The sequence below is a fragment of the Thunnus maccoyii genome, chromosome 22 (genome assembly GCF_910596095.1).
Source record: "Thunnus maccoyii chromosome 22, fThuMac1.1, whole genome shotgun sequence".
Classification (NCBI taxonomy): Eukaryota; Metazoa; Chordata; class Actinopteri; order Scombriformes; family Scombridae; genus Thunnus; species Thunnus maccoyii.
In genome coordinates, this window is record NC_056554.1 from 804,522 (window position 1) to 827,555 (window position 23,034).

Genomic DNA, 23,034 nt, shown 5'->3' on the forward strand with positions numbered 1-23,034 from the left:
TGAATTTATTGAGTAAATGTTGAAAGCACTATATGACATTTGTACAAGTGGAAATGTTGGTGTAAGAAATTATGAAAATCCGGCAACCTTGGCTCAAGTTTCCTGTAATAACCATAATGCTCTATAAGAAAAATGAAAGAATTCAGTATATTAATTCAGATTAAATCTGGTTTTGAAGAGTGTATATAAAATGTCTTGGAAAGAGAAGAATGTAAGGCTGTTGCACCAGGACAGTGACCCTGTGACTGGGAGGACAAGCCTAATCAGTGTTTATGTCCAAGAAGCTCTGTCAACAAAACACAACTCTCCAGTTGAAGATAGTAGAAAAGATGAATGTGGGGAAAAAGGACACTGTGTCAAAGTAAATCTGAGTCACAAATGAAGAAACTCATTTGAAGAAACTCCTCAAGATAAAAGAAAAAGAAAAAAACCTGGTGACAAAATGTATGTGAAGATGAAGGAGATAGGTGGAAGGGATTATGTTCAAGTTTGTAAGAAAATCTGGGTGTTTTTTTTTATGGAAAATGTTTGGATGCTTCTAAAGATGATGCTAGCCAGTTTGATGCTTTTTTTTACGTCTTTATTAGATAATGATAATGGAGAGATCAAGACGAAAATCCAACAAATGTTCACAGATATGCAGCATTATTACATTCATCAGTCTCCACATACAGTACATTGATTTCACGTCTTCTAAAATCAGCCATTGACGTGATTTGAACTTTACTGACGCATGTGTATGTTTTTTTCTGATGTTTTTCAACATTACAGTCTTTTTAGTGCCAAAGTCCCTCCTTTTGTTACTATACTTCCACCACAGCTCAACAGGCTCAACTGTAAATGTGTCAGATATCCACTTGATATCACTAACTCAGACTGATGAAGACTCATATAAGCTTCACACCAACTTTTAAATGCAATTTTGCACAAAATAACTGTGTGGACACACTGTGGATTTTGTCCTCCATCACTTACATTGAAAGCACATTTGAAAGGGATCTTTTAATATGAACAGGAGGAATGATTACAGTGAGGAAAACTTCTTTCACTGTTCATATGGAGACCCGACTGTTGTGTTAAGACACACATGTGGCACAATTGTGAACCTATCCATTAATGCATTAGCAACAATAGTCCAATAATTTAATCTATAACAAAGTCCATCTGTCTGCATGCAGGACTCTTACTTGTAAAAGAGCATTTTTACTACTTTATGTAAAAAAAAACGATTCTTCACCTTTTGGGAGGAACAGCTGGGCTAAACAGGGGCCCAGCAGCTCACTTTTGTCCCTAGGGCCCCTGTAGTAAATAAATCCGGTCACGTGTAGGCTAAATCCAAAATGATTAGGATGCATGTCAGTCTTGTCCAACACACTGCATGCCTCCCAATGAGGTAATGTCATTGTAAGACAGAGAAGTGAAACTCAGTTAGCTCCATGTTAGCACAATGCTAAATAGCATACTGCTAATACAAGAGAGGCACACAGTTGTATTAAACTGTTGTCGGGACTCAGTCAGTGCTGCTAACTCTTCACTTTTATGTTTGGAGACAACAGCTCGCTAGCGAGTAGATGGATTTATTTTGAAAGGTGCGGCAGGAAGTGTATATGTGTGTGTGTGGGAGTGTCACCGAGTGCCATAGTGAACGCCTAGACTGCGGTTTTCCAACAGACAGACGGGGTGAACGGCAGGCTGCAGACGCTTCTTCTAACGGTGACGGGCCATTTATTAACCGCTGTATTCTCGCTTCGGACACTGTGTTTGTGTGTGTGAACACCGGAGTCATGGCTGAACGCTCTCTGTGGTTTGTGTGTGCTCTGCTGGCGCTGCTGCTCCCGCTGGAAGGTAAGTTAAGGCTTTGTCCTGCTCACCTCAGCAAGTCCACATGTTCTGCCTTTTGTGCCGCACTTTGATTCAAGGCCGAGTAACGGTCCACCGGCCCACCGGCCCACAGGCACACCGTTAAAGAGACACACCCACTGATGAATCATCCTTTCTTTCAGTAAATTGATATATATCCATGTGTCCTGTATTTGATCAGTTATTACAGCATGGCTCCATGTACTCTATCTAGGTATTAGTACTGATGCAGTTCTAACAGATACTAGCAGCTGTAATAGATTCAGTAACAGATTATTACATCATGTCTGTGGAGGTAGTCACAGCAGGTTATTTTAGATATCATAGGTATTATAGATCAGTGATGTGCATGGCACCACCCACAGTAACCTATCTGTCTGGATCACTATTACACATGCCATGCTGAAAATGATAACGTCACACACACTGATGATGAATATGAAGTTGAGGTGATACTGCATCACCTGTCCTCAGACGTCCGTGGTCTCCACCTGACATTACACCATCCAGACAAGCGTTCTATTTTTTATTATTTCTCTCTTTCAGAAGTGCACGATGATCCATGTGTTGAAATGATGGAACGACTAAAAAGCTGCAGTCATAGATTGAAAAAAAATGATGTCAGCCAGCAGTCTGCTATTAAATGCAATGTGATGCAGATTATGTACATGTGATGCAAATGATGTGAATGTATTATAAGCAGGGTTATGAGCAGGAGCCAAACCTGGAGGTTGGGCTTACGCCTAAGATTGAAAATACCTATGTTTAGATAGTTTTAGTAAAACATTGAAAATGGTTACATTTACAGTTAGTTGGGGTGAGGTAAGGCTGCAACTAATGATTACTTTCATCATCGATTAATCTGTCGATTATTTTCTCGATGAACCAATTGGTTGATTGGTCCATAAAATGTCAGAAAATTGTGAAAAATGTTCATCGGTGTCCAAGATGATGTCCTTAAATGTTTTGTTTTGTCCACAACCCAAAGATATTCAGTTTACTGTCATAGAAGACTAAAGAAACCAGAAAATATTCACACTGAAGAAGCTGGAGAATTTTTTTTTTTTTCATAAAAAAATGACTAATGATGATTAATCAATTATCAAAGTAGTTGGTGATTAATTTAATAGTTGGCAACTAAATGATGAATAGAATAATTGCAGCTCTAGGGTGAGGTAAAGGTTGGTGTGGTTAAGGTGAAGGCATCCCATCATCTCTGGGCTGTAGGTGGGTGGGGCAGCATGGAGGATGAAGAATAAAATACACATTTGGGTAGAGACTTGATAATCAAGTGATGTGTGGGAACAACCCCTTCATCATCAACAAGATGCCAACTGTGTCTTTCCTGCCTTTGACCCCTGATGATTTGACCTATTTGATCCTGTCTGAATGCAGCACTCCCCCCCCTGTTCTTGCCCCCTTGATTTCACCTACCTGAGAGTCCCCCCCGCCCCCCTTACTATGCTGCCTTGATCCTGTATGCAACCCTAACCCTAACCCTTACCCTACCTCCCTACCTTTTGGTTACCAATTGTTTGATCTTACGGTATAAAGTGTTTCCATCCCTTCTGCTCTGGGTCAGTCTATTGTATCAGATCAGTTCTGTGTCAGTAAGCTCACCGCATTTCCGGAATGCTATTAAATCACTTCCACCACAGCAAACTTTGAACAAGGACTTGAGTGATTTTTGTCAACAAGGACTAGCAGACAGTCAGGTCCAAATTGTCATTTGAACATTTAAAATGAGACAGGAGAGGTGATCTCTGGCATGTGTTGGATGATCTCGTAACAGGATCCATGGTAAAAATAGCTATAACAGAGGTCCCTGAATGCCGCACGCTGCTCCATCCTTTAAGGAACAAAAATGGAGCTTACTGTAACTAAGAGCACACTGAAACTAAACCTAGCTAAGCCTGACTTACATTCACATCAGAGGATTATGTGTAAATCTAGATTGAAGGATTGTAGAGCTTCACTAATGGCAGCTGGGAGTTTATTCCAGACAGATGAGTTACACTAGGATTTATTCTCATAGGATTTTGCCTCAGTTCTTTGAATAATGAGGAGGCATCCTCAAGAAATTGATGGAACATAGACTTTTAAGTTTGGTGGAACAAATCCAGTCAATATTTTACATGTTAATCCTGAGTTTTTCAGGTTTACTTGCTAGTAGCCTTCTTCACTGCCTCTGTTGGTGTATTGCCACATTACTGTAACAATTATTTAAAACTGAAATAGGCTATATTTGGTTTGCAAAATGACTCATAGTGAAACCTTATAGTGGTTTCACTATGAGTCGTCGTCCCCCCCCCCCACCACCACCACCACCATCACCACCAATTCTGCCATCAGAAAAGAGGTTTCAGATGCTGTTAGAAGATCTAACAAGCATACTGATGCATACTGATGCCTTCAGGCTCATACAGTATCATGTAATTACACACCAACTCCAATCTCATATTGTTCAATTCGTGCTGGGGACCCCCCCCCCCCACCCAAAAGTTTCTTGTCTGTCTGTACTGTCAGACACTGAATGAAGGCAACAACGACAAAATATCCTTAAAGGATAGACACTAACATTAAAGGACAGGTTCACAATTTTTCAAGCATGTCTTAAAATAACAGTCAGGTGTCCATATGAACAGTGAAAGAGGTTTTCTAAGTGATGGAGTGTGTGTGTGTGTGTGTGTGTGTGTCCACACACTCATTTAAAAGTTGATGTGAAGCTTATATTCAGCTTCAGCAGTCTGAGTTAGTCATATCAAGTGGATATCTGACACAGTTACAGTCTTTTTAGCATCAAATTCCCTCTTTGTGTTTCCTCGGACAGTGTTTCCCTGTTGAGCTGTGGTGGAAGTATAGTAAGAAAAAGAGGGACTTTGGCACTAAAAGACTGTAACTTGGATTGAAAGATATCTACTTGATTTGACTCATTTGGACGCTGAAGCTTCATATTCAGATAAACTTTTAAATACATTTTTACACAGAAGGAGGACTGTGGATTTTGTCCTCCATCACTTCCATTGTAAGGTCATTATGAAGGGATCTTCTAATGGTCAGTATGAACAGGAGGAATGATTACAGCAAGAAAAACATGGTTCAATGTTCATCGTGACTCCTGACTGTTGTTTATGAACCCATCTTTTAATCTGGCCTGGCATGAACAGGAAACCAATGCAAGAAGACTGGAGTTATAAGATTAGACTTTATTGATCTCCAGAGGGGAAATGAGGTGTTACAGCAATACAAGAAACAGAATACAAAAAGAGACACAAAAGATTAGAGTCAGAATAAAGGAAGAAATCAGTAAAAACACATCATAAATCAGAATTAGATAGTTAAACAATAAGAAGTAATAACTTTACAATAAATAATAATTAGAAAGCTATAGGTAATACAGTACATACATACATGTTCAGTAGTTTATGTGCAGGAAACCAACTTCAACCAAAAGTTATTATTAGAAAAAGTGACATATATAAATGTATAACGATGTATGACTTTTATTGTTTACCCTTTAATTTTCTAAATTTGTTTGTGTTTGGTTTTTCCTTGTTTCATTCACACCGTGTGATTTTAAATTGAACTTTATTTAATTATAATGATTTGTATTATTATATATTCTGTAAATAAAACTGTGTATAGTGCTTTGTAGACAGAGGTGAGAGTAGACATGTAATCGGAATGTGAAGGTTTCCTCTGCATGCTCAAACATTCATATAGTCAACAATCGACCACACACACACACACACACACACACACACACACACACACTCACCATGTGTTTATCTGTGGCAGCCAATGAGGTTCTCCAGTTTTTGTTTGTCTCTGCTTTTGTGTCAGTCCTGGTAAATGATCTGTGGCCTGGAGTGCAGAGAACAAACAGAGAGGATTAGCTCTCTCTTGGCACAGTGTGGCCCCGGGGCCCAGGGGTTTTTGTGTCTGTGTAAGACCAGCAGGGCCTGAAATGCTGATTACTGAATGGTCATATCTCTACTAAATGAATCAAGTTTTAATCAAAGACTTAAAGACAGTTTGTGTTGAAGGTGTCAGATTCAATGTAACGCCTGCTTCCTCTGTCTGTCCTGTCTGGAATTTAGTCCTGTCTCAGGACTTCGACCTGGCGGATGCTCTGGATGGTGATAAAGATGACAGTAAATCATGTAAGTACAATGGAACACCACTCAACTGTTTAAACGTGGAGGTCCTTGATGTGTGTAGTTTGCATTTTTTTCCATGTGTTTGCTGGACTTTCCTTAGTTGCATGTTGCCCCCTATCTCTCTCTCTCTCCCTGTCATCTCTACTGTTGCTATAATAAAGGCATAATATGCCCATGTGTTGCTGCCAGAATCACATTCTGATGGAAAAATACAGAATCCTTTATTTTTGTGATTACCTAAAAGAAATAATCCTAAAAAAAAATGCTGGCGTTACCTTTTTTAAATTGTAGAATGTAAATTCCCTGAACAAATAAGGAAAGGACACTACCTCAGTCTTCAGAGGTACAGCAGCTACAGCGCTGGACAGATTGAGGAAACTTCTTCCTTTACATGCCAAGCTCTCAATTTGCATCCAGAAAAGTTCATTATTAAAAGATTTGTATTATAATTTCAAGAACATTATCTCATAATTACAAGAACTAAATCTCTTTTTTTTCAACAAACTATCATTTCAAGATTCTAATAAAAAAGTGCCATCAAAGACAAAACTTCCTCCGCAAACTGAACTCATTTGGAGTTTATTGTTAATTTGGATCCCCATTAGTTGTTACCAAGTCAACAGCTTCTCTTCCCCGGGTCCAAGCTAAGAACATACATTTATACACATGCTTTCACATACATGCATACATAAATGCAATTACAGCACTAACCCTGCCCCCCCCACCCCAATTAAAACAGTCTAAACATTGAAAAACCATGTAAAACTCTCTCTCTATGCATCTCTCCATATATTTATACATATATACTGTATGTGCATACACACACACATATACACACACACACTTATTTACACATACATACATATATACATACATATTAATCTGTCTTCCACTGTCAGCCAGGCAAGATCAGCATGCATTCGGTCTATATTTTCTCTCATTCAAGATGTGCTGCTCTATTCTGCACTAACTGAAGCTTGTACAGCTCTTTATTTGCTGCACCTGACCAGATTGCTGAGCAGTAGTCAAGATGAGACAATACCAAGGCTTGTATAACCTACAAGGTGGTACTTGGTGTAAGGAAAGAGGAGCATCTTCTTAAAATAGATACTCTTTTCCCCATTTTTCCAATTATTTTGTCTATGTGATTCTGCCATGATAGTTGCCCATCAAGGGTGACCTCTAGAGGTTTAGCCTCAGTGACATGCTCTCTACAGCTGCCCTTGACTGAGAGGTGTACCTGCTTCTCCTGCTTTAGTGCATGGTTTTAGCCAAAAACAATACATTTAGGGCCAGATCCACAAAGAATGGATTGTGCCCGCTAATAGCACCGTGAATTGCGCAGCATTTGCACCTGCAATCTGCCCTGCTTTAAGGTCTTATTCACAAAAGATTTGGCGCAAACACACCCATAAAGTTTTACAGCTGAATGCAATTTGCCCTTGTTTTGCATCTGTTTGAGTGAACAGAGCTGTTTCAGCACAGACATTGGTCCATAATGAAAACTGCAGAGAATACAAAAGCCTCAAATTCCATCTTTAATTAGCAGAGGTGTGCACATAAATCACAAACCAACTTTCATGTACTTTGCTTCTCTAGTATTTTGCATCTATAACATAATCTACTGAATTATCCATCAAAATAGACTACAGCTATTAATGTGACTCAGGCAGGTCTGAAACATGTTAGATTAATGTCTGAATCTTACAACAATGTTATTCAGGTGTCACCGAACGTATCCGGGATTTCACAGAAACATCAATACTGATGTTCTGTTTGTTGCCCAAAGCTGGATCTGTGTCACAACTGGCTGTGTGTCACAGCTGGCTGCAGCATCACACAGCAGCTGAAACCATAAGTGCGTCTCTAAACTGAGGAAGAGGTTGTGTGTATTTATGTACGCGGCACAGCAGTGGCAATTTCATTACGCTGAATCGGTCAGGATCTGACAGTAGTTCTGTGATCCGCATAACATCTACACAGATCAGCTGTTACTCACAGATTCAGGTTTATACGGTGGAATTGTTTGATTTTGAACTCCATCAGCGCTGTCAGGACATGTTTATTTATAAGTAGCTGAACATTAAGAAAATACATCTAAAAACCTAGAAATGTGAAGCATGCATTTAGAAATGTGAAGTATATATGATATTTAGTTAAGGAGCTAAAACTTGACAATAATTCATCTCTCACCCTCACAGCAGTGACCCCCTCCCCAAAGCCAGCAGCACCAGCAGGTGGACCAGGACGAGGTAAGACCTACACAGCAGCTACTGACATGATGAATATTTAATTCTATAATATCATGTAATACAACATGAGTTTAAGTAGGGACAGTGACGGGCTGGAGTTAAGTTCATTGTCTAATAAATGAATCTGATGTTTGCTGTTGTTGGTGCACGGCTTAATGACACAGGAAACCAACAGGAAACAGTAATGAAGAAAAAAAGAGTTTAATTTGAATTTGGTAAAAATGCACTATGAGGTAACCTGTAAAAATGTTGCTGATGTCAGTGGATGATTATAATAATGACTGTACTCAATGTTCTCTGCAGAGCTTGATCTTGAAGACTTCTTTAAAGATGATGGCCCCACCACCACCACCACCACCAAAGCTCCACCCAAGGTTGTGCCTAAGCTCCCCACAGGCACCAAGGCCCCAGTCAAGCCCAAACCAAAGCCAGGTGAGAAAATGCAACCCCCCCCCCTTTATTTCTAATCTCCCATTTCTGCTTCTTTTTTTAATTTGCTGTTTTGTTTATCTGTAGTCTTACTACATTCATGATCAGCACTTATTCATGTCATACTCACCACTATGCTAAGAGTACTTATGGATGGCAATGTCAGTCAGTCAGTCGGCCATTTGAGTTGAGTTGTAATAACTGATCCTCTGTCTTCTTCTCTGTCTTTATTATCAGGTCACAATTTTTATTTGTCTTAATGCAGAGGTAGGCTGATATATCAACCGATATTGGCTTATCAAAGATTTATTGGGTTAGGTTAGGGTTAGGGTTAGGGTTATGGTTAGGGTTAGGGGGTAGGGTTAGGGTTAGGGTTAGGGGTAGGGTTAGGGTTAGGGGGTAGGGTTAGGGTTATGGTTAGGGTTAGGGGGTAGGGTTAGGGTTAGGGTTAGGGTTAGGGGTAGGGTTAGGGTTAGGGTTAGGGTTAGGGGGTAGGGTTAGGGTTAGGGTTTACTGGTATCAGTGCATATATAACAAGAAATTGCAGTACAGAAATGCCAAACAGTATGTTTGAGGTCACTGACAAACGTGTCTTCATTATATAGTTTGTCCACCAGACGAATGCTGACATGTTGATTTTTACATTGTAAAATGTCCACCTTCGTATGTGTCTTAGTCACAGTTCTTTAAAAAAAACTAATTCAAGTGATACATATGAAGATTGTTTGTTTATGTTATGTGTATATGTAAAAAAAAGAAAATTACTATTGGCCAATATATTGATATTGGATTTAGTTAAACTCCCAAATATTGATACCAGGGTTGGGTCATGGTTCTCACTCACTAATTAAGCTCAGTCAGTTCCACTTAGCCGTTTTTATTATTAGTTGTTTAGCTCCAGCAAGTTGTTCCACAGCTCATGTAGACACCTGTATTGATTAAAATAGAAGCTGTTCCATCAGATAGGCCAGAGACAGACAACTGAAAAATGCGTCTGACATGACACTCAACACTTACTGCACAGATGCAGTGGTTCTAATGGAAATAAGACATTTCCTGGTAGGCTTTTAATGTGAAATATCTGCGGGGAGTGTGCACTTTTATTGACGGTAGCTTAACGACTGAAAAATCAGCAAAGCAGAAGCAATGGGAATTCATAAGTGATGGTAAACAGGTATTATAAAGAGAAACAGAGCAGCAGAGTGGTGAGTATGACATGACTCTGTTGTTGTACTGATGGAGTACATGTTATGGAAATGTACATTATACTGAATTTACCATATGAGCTATTAGTGTATGGGTACAGCTCACAGCTCTGTTAAGTACCAGCTCTTTACTGATAAAAGAGTATATAAAATATCCAGTATATGTGGGCACAAATGTCCACACAGTCCTGTGCAGTAAAATAGATAAAGACAATCACATGAAAACATTTCACAGTGCAATCACATTTTGACTTTTGATGAAATTGGTTGATTTGTAGTGTGGTTAGGTTTTTCAGTTGTTATTTTCAGTTTACAGTAGAAGTAGTTTTACTCCTGCTTTTGCCTTTATTTTGCTGTAACATGTGTCACTGATCTTTTGACCCTTACAGCTGCTGATGAGTTTGACCTGGCTGATGCCTTGGACCCCAACAATGACATTGGTGGCAAGGATAAGAACAAGGGGCAGGGAGGTGGGTGGGAGTGTCTTCCATAGGTTTAGCATTTGAAGCTTATAGTTTGGTAACACTTTAAATCACCAGTATCTATTAAATCCAATGACTTAATGAATACAAACATGTGGGATTAAAGCCACAATGTGTAGGATTTAAACATTTCTGAATTTGGTGCCCCCTAGTGGTAGAATTTAAATACCGCAGTGCAGATCAAAAATATCCAGATAATCTAAAAATTAAATGCTCTAATTACATAAGTTCTACACATAGTGGCTTTGATAAATAGTATGTCATGATTTATGATTTAATGGTGGCATAGAGTATATATAAATGGTTATTTTATAGGGGACATATTCTGCACATTCCCAGGTATATATTTATATTCTGTGGCTCTACTGAAATATCTTTGCATGATTTACAGTTACAAACTCCTTATTTATCTTATATTGGCCCTTAACGCAGCCCCTCAGTTCAGCCTCTGTCTGAAACAGCCCATTTTAGCTCCTGTCTCTTTAAAACCTTCTTCCTGATGAGCCCAGTCTGTTCTGATTGGTTAGCTCCTGGAAGCTGCATAGCAGCTTGGGAACAAACCATGAAACAAACTACAGTAGCAAGATTTCACTACTTCTTCTTGCTCTTTACTTGAATCGTCAACTTTGAGAAGGTGACGATTCTCTACATATTGGAGCCACAGTCAGATCCGAAATATGAGTGTGGACAACGCAAACAACACATGGAAAAACCTTAGCAACAACCTTAGCAACAAGGGCTATGGAACAGATGGCTGTTTATGGGCATGCGCAACGAGCCGATGTCAGCTCATTGTCAAGTTGGAAAAAAACGTAAGCGAAGTGATCATGTTTGACATCCGGCATCATAACAGTCGATAAATAACCGAAAACCACAAAAAGCAGAATATGTCTCCTTTAAAATTTTGTTTGGTACCAGTGCTCGTATGATACCTCTCTCCATTAGAAGTACTGTATACTGCACACTACATCTATAGACTCATCTGCACTGAGCACTCTTTCTTTTTCCCTCTCTTGTTCATTTTACATGCTGCCTCCATCACTCCGTTGCCATTCAAGCTCTGCACCTCTCTCACATACATCCTTTAAAAAGTACTAAACATATTTTCAGATTAAAAACTATTTCTAGGGTGTATTTTTCTCCAAAATGGAACCACAGGCAGACTTGTCTTGTTTAGCAGTGCAGTCACTGGGGATTATTGACACAATGTTTTACTTCTTGCTCAGATTTAATCATACATTATTAGAAAGTGTAATCAGAAACATTTCATCCTCACATTTAGAGTAAAAAAATACCAGCAGGATTAACATGTTGCACCACAATTTGTAAAAATCTGTCCCACAATTTATTCTCATCATTTTAAAAGGACTAATTCAATATTTTGGGAAACTAATTAGCTTGCTTTCTAAGAGTGAACTATTTCTTGACAAACAACAGTTCTAGTATCCATCTGCCTTGCATTTCTGTGCAGCATTCTGGGAAGTCACTACTCCCTAATACCACAAACTGTCATTTTTACATTTCTGTTTGTGTACAGATGAAACAACACATTAATCAGAGCACTTTAGAGGTGTTGGTACATGTATTTTTCAACTTTGGACAGAGCCAGGCTAGCTGTTTTCCACTGCTTCCAGTCTTCATGCTAAGCTAGGCTAACCACGTCCACCTTCATACTGAACATACAGACATGAGAGTGAAATCAATCTGAACATCTTACTCTCACAGAGAAAGTGACCAAATGCTACAAGGAGCAGAGCAGGTGGACCCAAATGCAGTAAATACATAAATACAAACTGAACTAATGAGGGAATAGGGGACAGGTGACTACACAGGAGAACAGGCAAGGAGCTGATTGGCTGGGGGAAACACTAGGAGCAGGGCAGGTGTGGAGGGAGAAGCAGGCTGGTGAAAGAGCGCAGGAGGCCAGGGACCACAAGAACAACGCACCAAAGACAGAAATGACAGGACAGTGACAGGATTGTGACAAATAGTGGATTATTGGACCATTGTGCTGAGGTAGTTAGAGGTAGACGGTATTTTCACTTCATAGCAAAATCAAAGAATAAAAAAATGTTAGATATGACACTCTCCTGTCATTATATATATTTGGATTATAAAATGATCCAAAACAAAATTACACATTTTAAATAATATATAAAAAGAAAAATTGAACCACAGGTCAGCTGTCTGTCCAATAAAATAACTTGTGTAATGTTTAAAGAGGGTAACGGATCAGAGGATTTACAGTCTGAGATTGTTTTACGGGCTCAAATGAGCTCAAACCTAACTGAAGAAAAACTTGTTCCGTAACTGAAGAGCGCAGAGAAATATGAGGAAAAACGTTAACAAACAAAACATCTGAATGATGGACTTTTCCCATCAGGTTGCAGATGTAAGATGTGAGATTCTCCTGAGATGCTGTCACATTCCAGTGAATTTCACATTTTGTAGCGTCTCCATCTGGACTGTCGCCCCCCAAAATAGTTCATCCTTCTTTTTACTTAATGGAAAGACAGTTTCATGATCTCCAAACACACAGTCTGATTCAATAAGTCCTCTGTTCTGCAGCGACACAAGAAATTTGAAGAACATCCCTCCAAGTCTTTTCTCTTCATGAGAGGGAGCTCATTGTTTCCATCTGCTGCCCCCAGACACCCCCCTTCCCCCCCTCCTCCAACTGACAGTCTATCACTGTCCTCTGCTTCCTGTGTTAGTTTTGCATAGCTTGTAACTGCTGAAAAGAAGGTTTCTAAAATCCTAAAATGCATATTTCACCCATTTTTCTGTTTGATAATCCCTTATTTGTAGGTAGGTGATCTTGTATAAACAAAATATATTTTTTATTAATAATTATATTTACTCTGATTCATCATATAATAAGCTGTATGACTGATCCAACCTTTAAATATATTGTCATATATAGTGAGTATAAATTATTGATTGTAGACAAACCAGTTTAAATGTTAAAGGTACAGAAAACTTAATTTAGAAACATGATGATATACAGGTGCACTAAACACAGTTACACTAAACACCAAATAGCAATTTAAAGCAACTACAAGGAACTTTGAACTGGTTATGAAACAGTCTCATTATGCATCTGATGCCTCTATATGACCTACATAATGAAACAAGACCATCAGTGAGAAGATTGGCTGTTTCTATGCAGTTATTCTAAATGTCAGATTCCCTGCAAAATCAGATGAAACAAAGAGGAAGAGACTATGTTTACATTACATGTTGCATTGTAGCACGAGGGAGTACAAAGACATTACTGGGATGAGGGGAGGACATTTCTCTTCGTTTAAAGTAAAGTTAGACTTCGAGAGAGACAGAGAGAGAGATCAAGCGAGCTAGAGAGTGAATGAAGAGAACGAGCGGCGGTGGTGAGAACAAAGCCGTTAATCAGATAAATAAAATTTCTGATTGTTTCACGGCGGTTATGTTCTAAAGTACAAATAAACACACCCACACCCTGCACCACCCACATGTGCATACAGAGCTTCATCCTGTCAGCTGTAGCCTCTCTGCTCTGCGTGTGTGTAGCTCAGTCAAGCAGACACACAGACCTGCTGCTCTTTATACGTCCATGATACAGAGACAGAGAGCAGAGCGGAGCAGAGGAGAGAGACAGCGATGTAACCTGGTCGCTACGCTGCAAGTCCCGACCTCACACCTCCTGCGTGCTGTTATTGGCTGCTGGCTACACACCCACTGCCCAAAGGATGACACCCAGAAGTGTCCTGAACAAAGCAAAATAATAAGAAAATCAGAAAATACAGGTATAGCAGGGTTGAGAAATGTGCATCTTTTTTCACCTTTAACATCACTGATAAATTTTATATCTTTATCATCATCACTTTACAAAATTGGTTTAATAAAGCAGGAAACACTGTGACAGAGCCAACTTTGAGGCTTTGAGGAAATCAATCTTCTCAGATCAGTCTGTAAAAACTATTTGACAAGCACAGTAATATAATCAGAGCAGCCCACCCTCTCTATGTTATCAACTTTCATTCATGCCAACTATGCTTTACATACAGTACATCTTGTGAGCAAATAGGAATTAAATGAGAGTATCAACTTAACTTATTTAATACTTGTGTATGTGGGACTGGCAGCATAATTTGCTCTAATAACGTTAAATGATGAAAGTGATGTGAGAATGTATCAGTGGATTCACTGTGAGGAGTGATGGAGAGCGCTCCTCGCACTCTAACCCCAACTGCCTAACCCTAACCCTAACCCTAACCCTAACCCCAACTGCCTAACCCTAACCCTAACCCTAACCCTAACCCTAACCCTAACTGCCTAACCCTAACCCTGGCCCGAACCCTAACCCCAACTGCCTAACCCTAACCCTGGCCCTAACCCTAACCCTAACCCTAACCCTAACCCTGGCCCGAACCCTAACCCCAACTGCCTAACCCTAACCCTGGCCCTAACCCTAACCCTAACCCTAACCCTGGCCCTAACCCTAACCCCAACTGCCTAACCCTAACCCTGGCCCTAACCCTAACCCTAACCCTTCATATTCCTTGTTTGAAGAGGTCTTAAGAGTCTCACACACACACACGTGTCATGTTTGTCTATTTCATTCATCCATCTGTTTCAATTTTGCATGTGTATGTGTCTGTGCTGTGTGTTTTAAAGCAACCTCATGAATGACAAAACAAGCTCAAATTCAGGATTTTGTTTTTCCTGCACCTTTAAGTTACAGTTTACTATTCAGTGGTTTCACTCTTTATCTTCAGTGAGGTGATCATCTCTGTCACGATTCTCAGGTGGATTTTCTGACAGTGATCTGATTGACGTTGGGAAAGACGACACCTACAAACCTGACAAAGGCAAAGGTAATGTCTGGTCTGTATAACCCTGTCAGTACAGAGAGCAACAGTCCAGACAGCTGTGACCATGGCTGTTATTCTGTGTTCCACAGGTGGACGTCCCAGTGGTGACAGTGATCTGATTAATCAATATGATGACAACAATGGTGGGTGTTGTGTGTCTGTCTGTAGTGTGTGTTCATAAATACGTGTTTGTCAGGCTGCCTGAGCTTACAGTATATCTGTGTGTGTGTGTTTCCAGAGACCACAGCAGAGGTGGGAACCATTGCAGGGATTGTTAGTGCTGTTGCCATGGCGCTGGTGGGTGCAATCAGCAGCTATATCTCCTACCAGAAGAAGAAGCTGTGCTTCGGTATGCAACGTAAGTCATGTGTTTTAGAGGAGTCAGTCCCTCAATGTGTGACTACTGCTGCCAGCTATAACTGACAATACTGAAACCATGCTGTTTACAAGCCTTTATGTAAGTTTAAAGGACGGGTTCACAATTTTTCAAGTATGTCTTAAAACAACAGTCAGGAGCCCAAATGAACAGTGAAACCTGTTTTTCTTGCTGTAATCATTCCTCCTGTTCATACTGACCATTAGAAGAGTGATGGAGAATGTAAGTGATGGAGGACAAAATTTACAGTCCTCCTTCAGTGCAAAAATGTATTCAAGTTTGTCTGAAGCTTAAATGAACCTTCAGTCATCTAAATGAGTCAAATCAAGCAGATATCTTTTTTACAAACTGTTAAGAACATGCTATATAAAAAGTGCACTATATTATTATTTCTATTATAGAAGCTTCCAGCTTCAGAGTTAGTAGCATTCATGCAGTTTAAAGTAAGAAGGAATTATCCAACTACTACTGTACGCCCTATAACAGAAGCAGCAAATAGGGCCTGTTAATAAAACCATGAGCAACAAAACCACAACAGAACATGAGATATGAATCTGTTTCTGGTGTTACATGCTTCTCTTAAACCTCTCTGGATAATGAAAACATTCCAAAAAAACAAAAGAAGCTAATGATTATTGGCTGATAGCAGAGGAAGTGGACCACTGACAAATGTATCTGTTGATGCTCACTAAGTCTGTTCCTGTGTTGACAGAGAGTCTGAACGCTGACATGGTGAAAGCTGAGAACCCTGAGGCTGTGGTGGCTACAGAACCCCAAGGTAAACTCCACTCTGCTGCACTCTGCTCACATCTGCTCACATCTCTTTTCTAGTCTCATCTATTACCACTGTGCAGTAGTAGTGCACTTCCATAAAGTTGGGGGATTAATAAAAACAAGAACAAATGATTAAAGATCCCCTCCAGACATGTATTATGACATATAAAAATACTCTGCTTGGAACAAAAAAGTATAATTACCATGTTAAAATCCTTCAAATGGCATCTACTCCTTCTCCCTCATTAAAAATTCCAGAATCTATGAATATGTAAATATATTTTACTTTGAAAGTTAAACTGCTGGACACAAGATGTCTCCTAATTCACTGTGAAGTCCATTCTCAGTGTATCTCACTAGAGTCTTCAAGCTTCCACATCACACTTGTGTAAACTGAATACCGGACCACGATTTCAACTGTTTGTGATGTCACAAATCACGCTCATAGGCCCCGCCCCTTAAAATCACATTTTTAATGAGCACAGAGAAACTTTCCACTTTTTCAGCAGATGAATGTGAAAACAAACTCTGTTACATTTATAATTCTGCACAGTGAAGCTCAAACATCCAACTCAAGGAACAAGAAGAAAAATAACATTTTGAGTGGAGTTGGACTTTAAGTATAATATTAAACCTCTTTCCAGGTCACACAAATCCTGTCCTCAAGTAAAAACCCAGAGCTTCACGCCTGCTAAGCCTTATTTGATTTAGTTTTTATAAACTGGAAATGTATTTGCATTTATTTAAAAAAAAAAAAAGTAAAATATGAAATTTAGATTAATGGACTGCAAAAGTAGAATCTAATGTGAATCATATATACATATAAAAACAAAGCATCCTTTGCAGTACAGATATTCAGTAATGTCTGTTTCTTCACTAGCTGAGCACAATCAGCAGTGCGTCAGTGTTTTCTCTTCACCTTCTACTAGTGTAGGAACATTCTGATCTGTCTGAGAGAATCTGTATATTTTTGGTGAAAATTGGTGAAACTTGAAATGATTATCTTTACTCTAACTGCTTTCTAAATGACCGTCTGTTAGTAGAGATGATCTGTGTATCAACCATCATCTGTTTGTTTGTTTGCCTCTGCAGTCCAACAGACTCTCCTGGAGCCACCCAGTGCTGAACCTCCCACTGCAGAGAATGCTGTGTAACACACACACACACACACATACACACACACACACATAAACAAACACACACACATACACACACACACACACACACACACACACACACCATGCTACAGGATAGACTGTCTGTTGTGTAGCATGTCCTTGTTGATCCTGCAGCTCCTGCAGCTCTGTGCTGTAGAAGCTGGGAATTGTTCTTCTACGCTGAATGTGAACACCATTTTTTTATCCTCTGCTGTAAACATGGCAGTGTATTGAACCTTGCCAAATGTATGTGTATATAGTAGTTTAAACAAAACTAACAGCGTCTGTTTACAGTTAGCAGCCTTCAGTGTGTGAGTTCTCCTCTGTGAGCTGGAGCTTCAGTTGTAGCCTTTTGCTGAGCTCCTCACACAGCGAAGGTGGAATACTGGCAAACAAAAAAGGCAACAGATTGGCTTCTTGTATGTAAGTGAATTTTGTTTTTACTGTACATTGTGGAACATGTTTAGGGAGCTGAACGTCCAGTGAATCAGAAGGAGGATAAGGAAGCTTTTGGAGAATATCTGAGTCCCTGGGCAGAGCTACCGATCGCACCAGTGAGAACCTTGACACATGCCCAGTGTGTTTTTTTTTCATGGTGGTTTTTAATATGAGTTGAAGATGTGAAGTGTAATCAGGAATTTCCTGACTTTAACTGGAATGCACCAGTTCTCAGTTTTCCCGCTTTGACACATCACATCACATTGGTTTGTTTGTTGATGCACAATGATGGAAATAAGAAAACAAAAAAAAAACAAAAAAAAAAAACCAGAGTAAATGAAGAACATTTGACAATATTCCTAATAGATTTCTACTTTGAATAGATTTCTATTCAAAGTCTTGTAGCCACTGATTATGTTATCACTTGTGAAATGTGATAAAATGCAGATAATGTAATAATCTGACATTACAGTAGCCACTTACTGATAAGAAAAGTAACATGTTAAACTGAGGGTGAGGCACATACAACTGGAGTTACTGCATGTAACAATACTAATATCAACTAATGTCATAAGTTTCCCTTATTCCTACAAAATGTGACATTTTATTCCGTTTTCAGTTGACTCTATTATTATGAGTGTTATCTATTAACAATCAGTGATCAGTGACAACAGGCTTCATTACATTTGGTACCTGCTTTGTCCTCTGATACGTTTTTACTATTAGTTAGTTATCCACTAGTAGACAAAGGTACACACTCATAGAACCAAAGTTACGACAGGTAACTGCTGTTTACATCATGTGACAGTTACATCATTAGTCGCTACATGCTACTCCATCTCAACCCTCCTCTTATTGTCTATCTTAATGTACAAAGTTGCCTTATTCAGATTGGGATCTTTTTGCAGTGGGGGAAAATTAAGGCGTCAAAATTTTTCTGTCTACTTACAACCTGTGACTTTTTATAGTGTAAATAGCCTAATATGAAATGTTTTTTCAACTAGCCTTTAATGACACTAATGAAGGAAGCCTGGAGAAGCTTGGTTTTCCAAAGTGGTGATGGTAAAACAACTGTAGTGAGAACAGTCATTAATCTACCAGACTCCTCCTGGTAAAAGTTCAGCCCTGTAACACTCACAGTTCAGGGTCTTCACTGTAGCACCAAATATGAATCATAAACAAGGACTCACCACACTTGATGTAGCAAAAAAAAAAAATGATGCTAGCTAAATCAGTTCCTCTGCAGTTTAAGCTTAAAAATGCAGTGTGTGCTCTTCTTTCTCAACTCATTTGAAAGGGATCTTCTTCTTCAGTGGTGAAGTATTTGAAAAAGAGAAAACCACAGCACTTTGTTTGGAAGAATCAGGCTGTGATGAGGCTCATGGACAAGGCAGAAAATATGTGAAATGTGACTTTTGTTGAAGAAAGTAATATACTAGCTTATATTGTTTGGTTATTTATGTCTTAATTTTGAGGTGCCATGTTTTTTTGGAACAACTCCAAATTGATCCTTTCTCCCACAGTGGCCACTTTGAATTTACATGTAGTGAGAAATTCTACTGGGAAGACTGGGATATGTATAAAAATAGCTCTGCGCCAGACAGCTATCAACTCCCAAGCATTTTGTAAGCCTCAAGAAGAAATTGATAAAGACAACAAATTAAAGTCTGTGGAATTTTCTTGTTAGTTTTTCTCACCAAATACATTATGTGTTTCCTTTAGTCCTAAAAAAAACATTCAGATTTCTCCATAGCAACACTTTGGTCAAAAACTTCATTACTCCTCCTCTAATTACCAGTACAAAACTAGGGATAAGATATTATATTATATAATTCAATGATAATGTTATTAAATATAAACATGTGAACTCAGTTATCTAAAATTAGTCAGTAAAACCAATTTATTTCTGAAATGTTTTTGGTTCGGAATCAGTGAAATTATTAAAAGTTTGTCCAGTTTTTTACAGTCCTGTAATATGAATTTTGACATACAACAGTGGGACATAAAGATTTAGTATAATAGTTCTGTAATAGATATTGCTTTTGTGATGTGCTTATTTAAAGCTCCTACATGTAGCATTATTCTGTGTCTTCTTAGATATTAGAATGCTCTAATCCTAGACAGGGGCTTTCACGTTTTTGATGATGTTAAGACCTCATTATGCTTCAAACACACTAGACTGTTTAAGGTTTTTAAAGGCAAGTATATATACTTGTTCTGATTGGCTACACTTGAAGGCAGAATGAAAAGCTTGCTGTCATGCCTCCTTCTGACTGCATCACACTGCCTCCCTGATCTCCCTCCCAGGAGCTCTGTCTTTAGGTCGTCTTTGTAGTTTTACACAAATATGGAACAAACCTTCCAGTTAGTCGGAGGCCTTCATGGTGTCGCAGTTGTTTGTACTCACAAAAAGTCTTGTCAGCTTCGTTTGCAGCATACTGAGGTCTTTACTATGTTTTATTTTGTCCTCTCCCTGTAGCTTGGTAGAGTTCAAATTAGCTGCCACAGGAATAAAAATACAAGGGTTGAAGTTTTAATGGAGTGGCGGTATTGATGCGATGTCAGAGCATCAATGACAGACGTATGAAGTGGAAGAGGAGTCGGCACTGCCACAGAGATGATACTGATTACAATAATATGCATTTCAAAAAAAATAGAAGTCTGCTTTAGCTGTGTAGATGAAGTTAGATAGCGATAGGATGTTGAAGTATCGTGACGAGCGTTTTTGGACAGTTGTGATGGTTGTACATATTACTGTGAGCAGTTCTGTGTTTGTACTCTTAGCATTAGACTATACTCTTTAGTGTGTGTGTGTGTGTGTGTTTACACTCTAGCCTGCTCTTTTTACACTTTGTACCCAACTGACTTTTCCTAATAACTCAGCTTAACTTTTTGTAGCTAGATACTGCTTCCTGGTGAGTGAGTTTGTTCTGTATTGCCAATGTTTTTCCTAAAGACTCCTGGAATCTCATTTGTTCCCTAAGCGAGAAAGCTTTTATTTGGGAGACCTTGGTTGCGTCTGAAATCATTCACTGTTTACTAAACAGTCTGATACTGTATTTAGTCTGTCTCGTCATTTTATAGAACAATCTTTAGTATTTAAAAGCCTGTATAGTGGGGCTTAAATTATTTCACAGCATAAGATACTGGATAAAACGTGAATAAGACCACATTCATGTTATGTGTGGAAGGTGACACTGAGTGTTCACATTATGAGACACCTTAAAGCTGTGTGATTGCAGAATTGGTCGTGTGAGGGTTAAAAAAAATACACAAGCTATATACAGTGTATAAGGTGTTGGGCCACCACGTGCCACCAGGACAGCTTCAGTGCACCTTGATTCTACAAGTCTCTGGAACTCTTCTGGAGGGATGAACACCATTCTTCCAAAAGATATTCCCTCATTTGGTTTTGATGATGGTGGTGGAGAGCGCTGTCTAACACATCGGTCCAAATTCTGCCATAGGTGTTCAACTGGGTTGAAATCTGGTGACTGCTCACATCATTTTCATGCTCATCAAACCATTGAGTGACCCCTCGTGCACTATGGATGGGGGCATTGTCATCCTGGAAGAGACCACTCTCGTCAGGATAGTCATTTCAGCTTGCACCTTCCAGCCAGTCACTTTGAACACGCTTTTGAACCACCTAGCTTACATATGTTTTAAAACCTGAAGAAGAAGAAAACAACACACACATGACATGAACGTGGCATAAGCGATGATTGGTAACCAGCTACCATCATGCATTGCACATGATCTGAATAGTGTCTGATAGAAGTGAATGTGTGAAGGATTTCAGGTTTTGACTGAGTGAGTTACATCATGTCCTTAAACATGTCAGATAGTGAAGCAGTATGTGTTGTATGAGCTGTAAATAGTGTTAGACAGAGCTGCACTGAAGGCCTATAAAACAAGTGTGTTACATATCTGATGGATGCAGCACAGTCCTACTGAATGCCACACCCTGGTCTCCTCCATGTTGCCTTGGAAAAGCAGCCGTTTCTACCCACAATTCCTTTGTGTCGCTCCTTCTCTCAAAGTCCCTGAACACTCCAAGCTGCTTGTCACTGTTCTTTATACAACACTGTGCTCAGAGGCTGGTTGCACAAAGATAAGCTTTGTTTGTGGCAAATAAACTACAAACATGTACAGTATGTTCATTAAGCCAGCTGGTTCTTGACAATCTTAAGCAAGACAAATCCACTATGAGTTCTTCCTAACCCTAACCCTAACCATAACCCTAATCCTAACCCTAACCATAACCCTAACCATAACCCTAGAAAGGTGCTTAGCTCAATAGAGGTTTAACCATCATAAATTTTAGTGAAGAGTGTAGCAACAGCAGAACTGCATTTATAAAGTCTTTCCCTTGTTGCTGTTCATTTGATTAAGGACCGTACGCACCTACAAGCGAGCCAACTGTGTGGAACACAGATGTATACATTTTGAATTTAAGAGCAACAATTGAGATCAGCCTAACTCAGCACACCAGTCTAACGGAACCTTTGTGCACCAGACCCTGAGAGATCTGTGGTCAATGCTGTAGTCTTGGCAGCTGAGAACATCAGTGTGGTTTTTGAGCTGCTTTTTGAACCTGATTAGTGTCTGTTAGTGTTCAGAGACAATGAGTAGTTGGAGTAGCAAGCTGTTAAACTGATCAGCACACTTTGTAAGTCACGCATGGACGACCACCTCTGTCCAGTCAGCTGTGTATTCAAATGGTGCTTCTCTCTTTGCCTTATACCCTGCTCAGCCCCCACAGGGACACGCTGCAGTATTCATTGAACACCCCCGTAGCTGCACCTGAGCACGAGCAACAGCCACGACTTTCACGTCCTCTGGGTGGTTAACTTAGTAGAATGGGAGGAGGGTGGGGGTAAAGCACCCAGGGGACTGAGAGGTGCGGGTGTTACATCAAGCTCAGGCTGCTGAAAGCTGAACTTCACACAAAACACAAAATAACAAACCTGTCTGTTAATGAATGTATTGCATATCTTAGATATCTGCTATTGCAAAAACCTCTAGCTTGTAGCAAAAATTAAAATTCA

The 23,034-nt window shown here is 39.4% G+C and overlaps 1 protein-coding gene across 1 annotated transcript; it reads left to right on the plus strand.

Annotated features, from left to right (window-relative positions):
* Nucleotides 1–1,052: 1,052 nt before the first annotated feature.
* cd99l2 (CD99 molecule-like 2) lies at nucleotides 1,053–21,397 on the plus strand. The gene is made up of 12 exons (XM_042401177.1): nucleotides 1,053–1,589; nucleotides 1,672–1,845; nucleotides 5,961–6,023; nucleotides 8,222–8,272; nucleotides 8,576–8,704; nucleotides 10,296–10,376; nucleotides 15,173–15,241; nucleotides 15,328–15,381; nucleotides 15,477–15,596; nucleotides 16,327–16,392; nucleotides 17,481–17,538; nucleotides 18,013–21,397. Exons 2-12 carry the CDS (start codon nucleotides 1,785–1,787, stop codon nucleotides 18,029–18,031), a joined length of 771 nt encoding a protein of 256 aa, XP_042257111.1. The 5' UTR covers nucleotides 1,053–1,589; nucleotides 1,672–1,784; the 3' UTR covers nucleotides 18,032–21,397.
* Nucleotides 21,398–23,034: the final 1,637 nt, after the last annotated feature.

Bases quoted from the DNA above. Each gene is read 5' to 3' on its own strand.
- cd99l2 (XM_042401177.1), top strand. From the start codon at position 1,785: ATGGCTGAACGCTCTCTGTGGTTTGTGTGTGCTCTGCTGGCGCTGCTG. The intron at 15,242-15,327 runs GTAATGTCTGGT...TGTGTTCCACAG, and splicing joins CAAACCTGACAAAGGCAAAG to GTGGACGTCCCAGTGGTGAC. The intron at 15,597-16,326 runs GTAAGTCATGTG...CTGTGTTGACAG, and splicing joins GCTGTGCTTCGGTATGCAAC to AGAGTCTGAACGCTGACATG.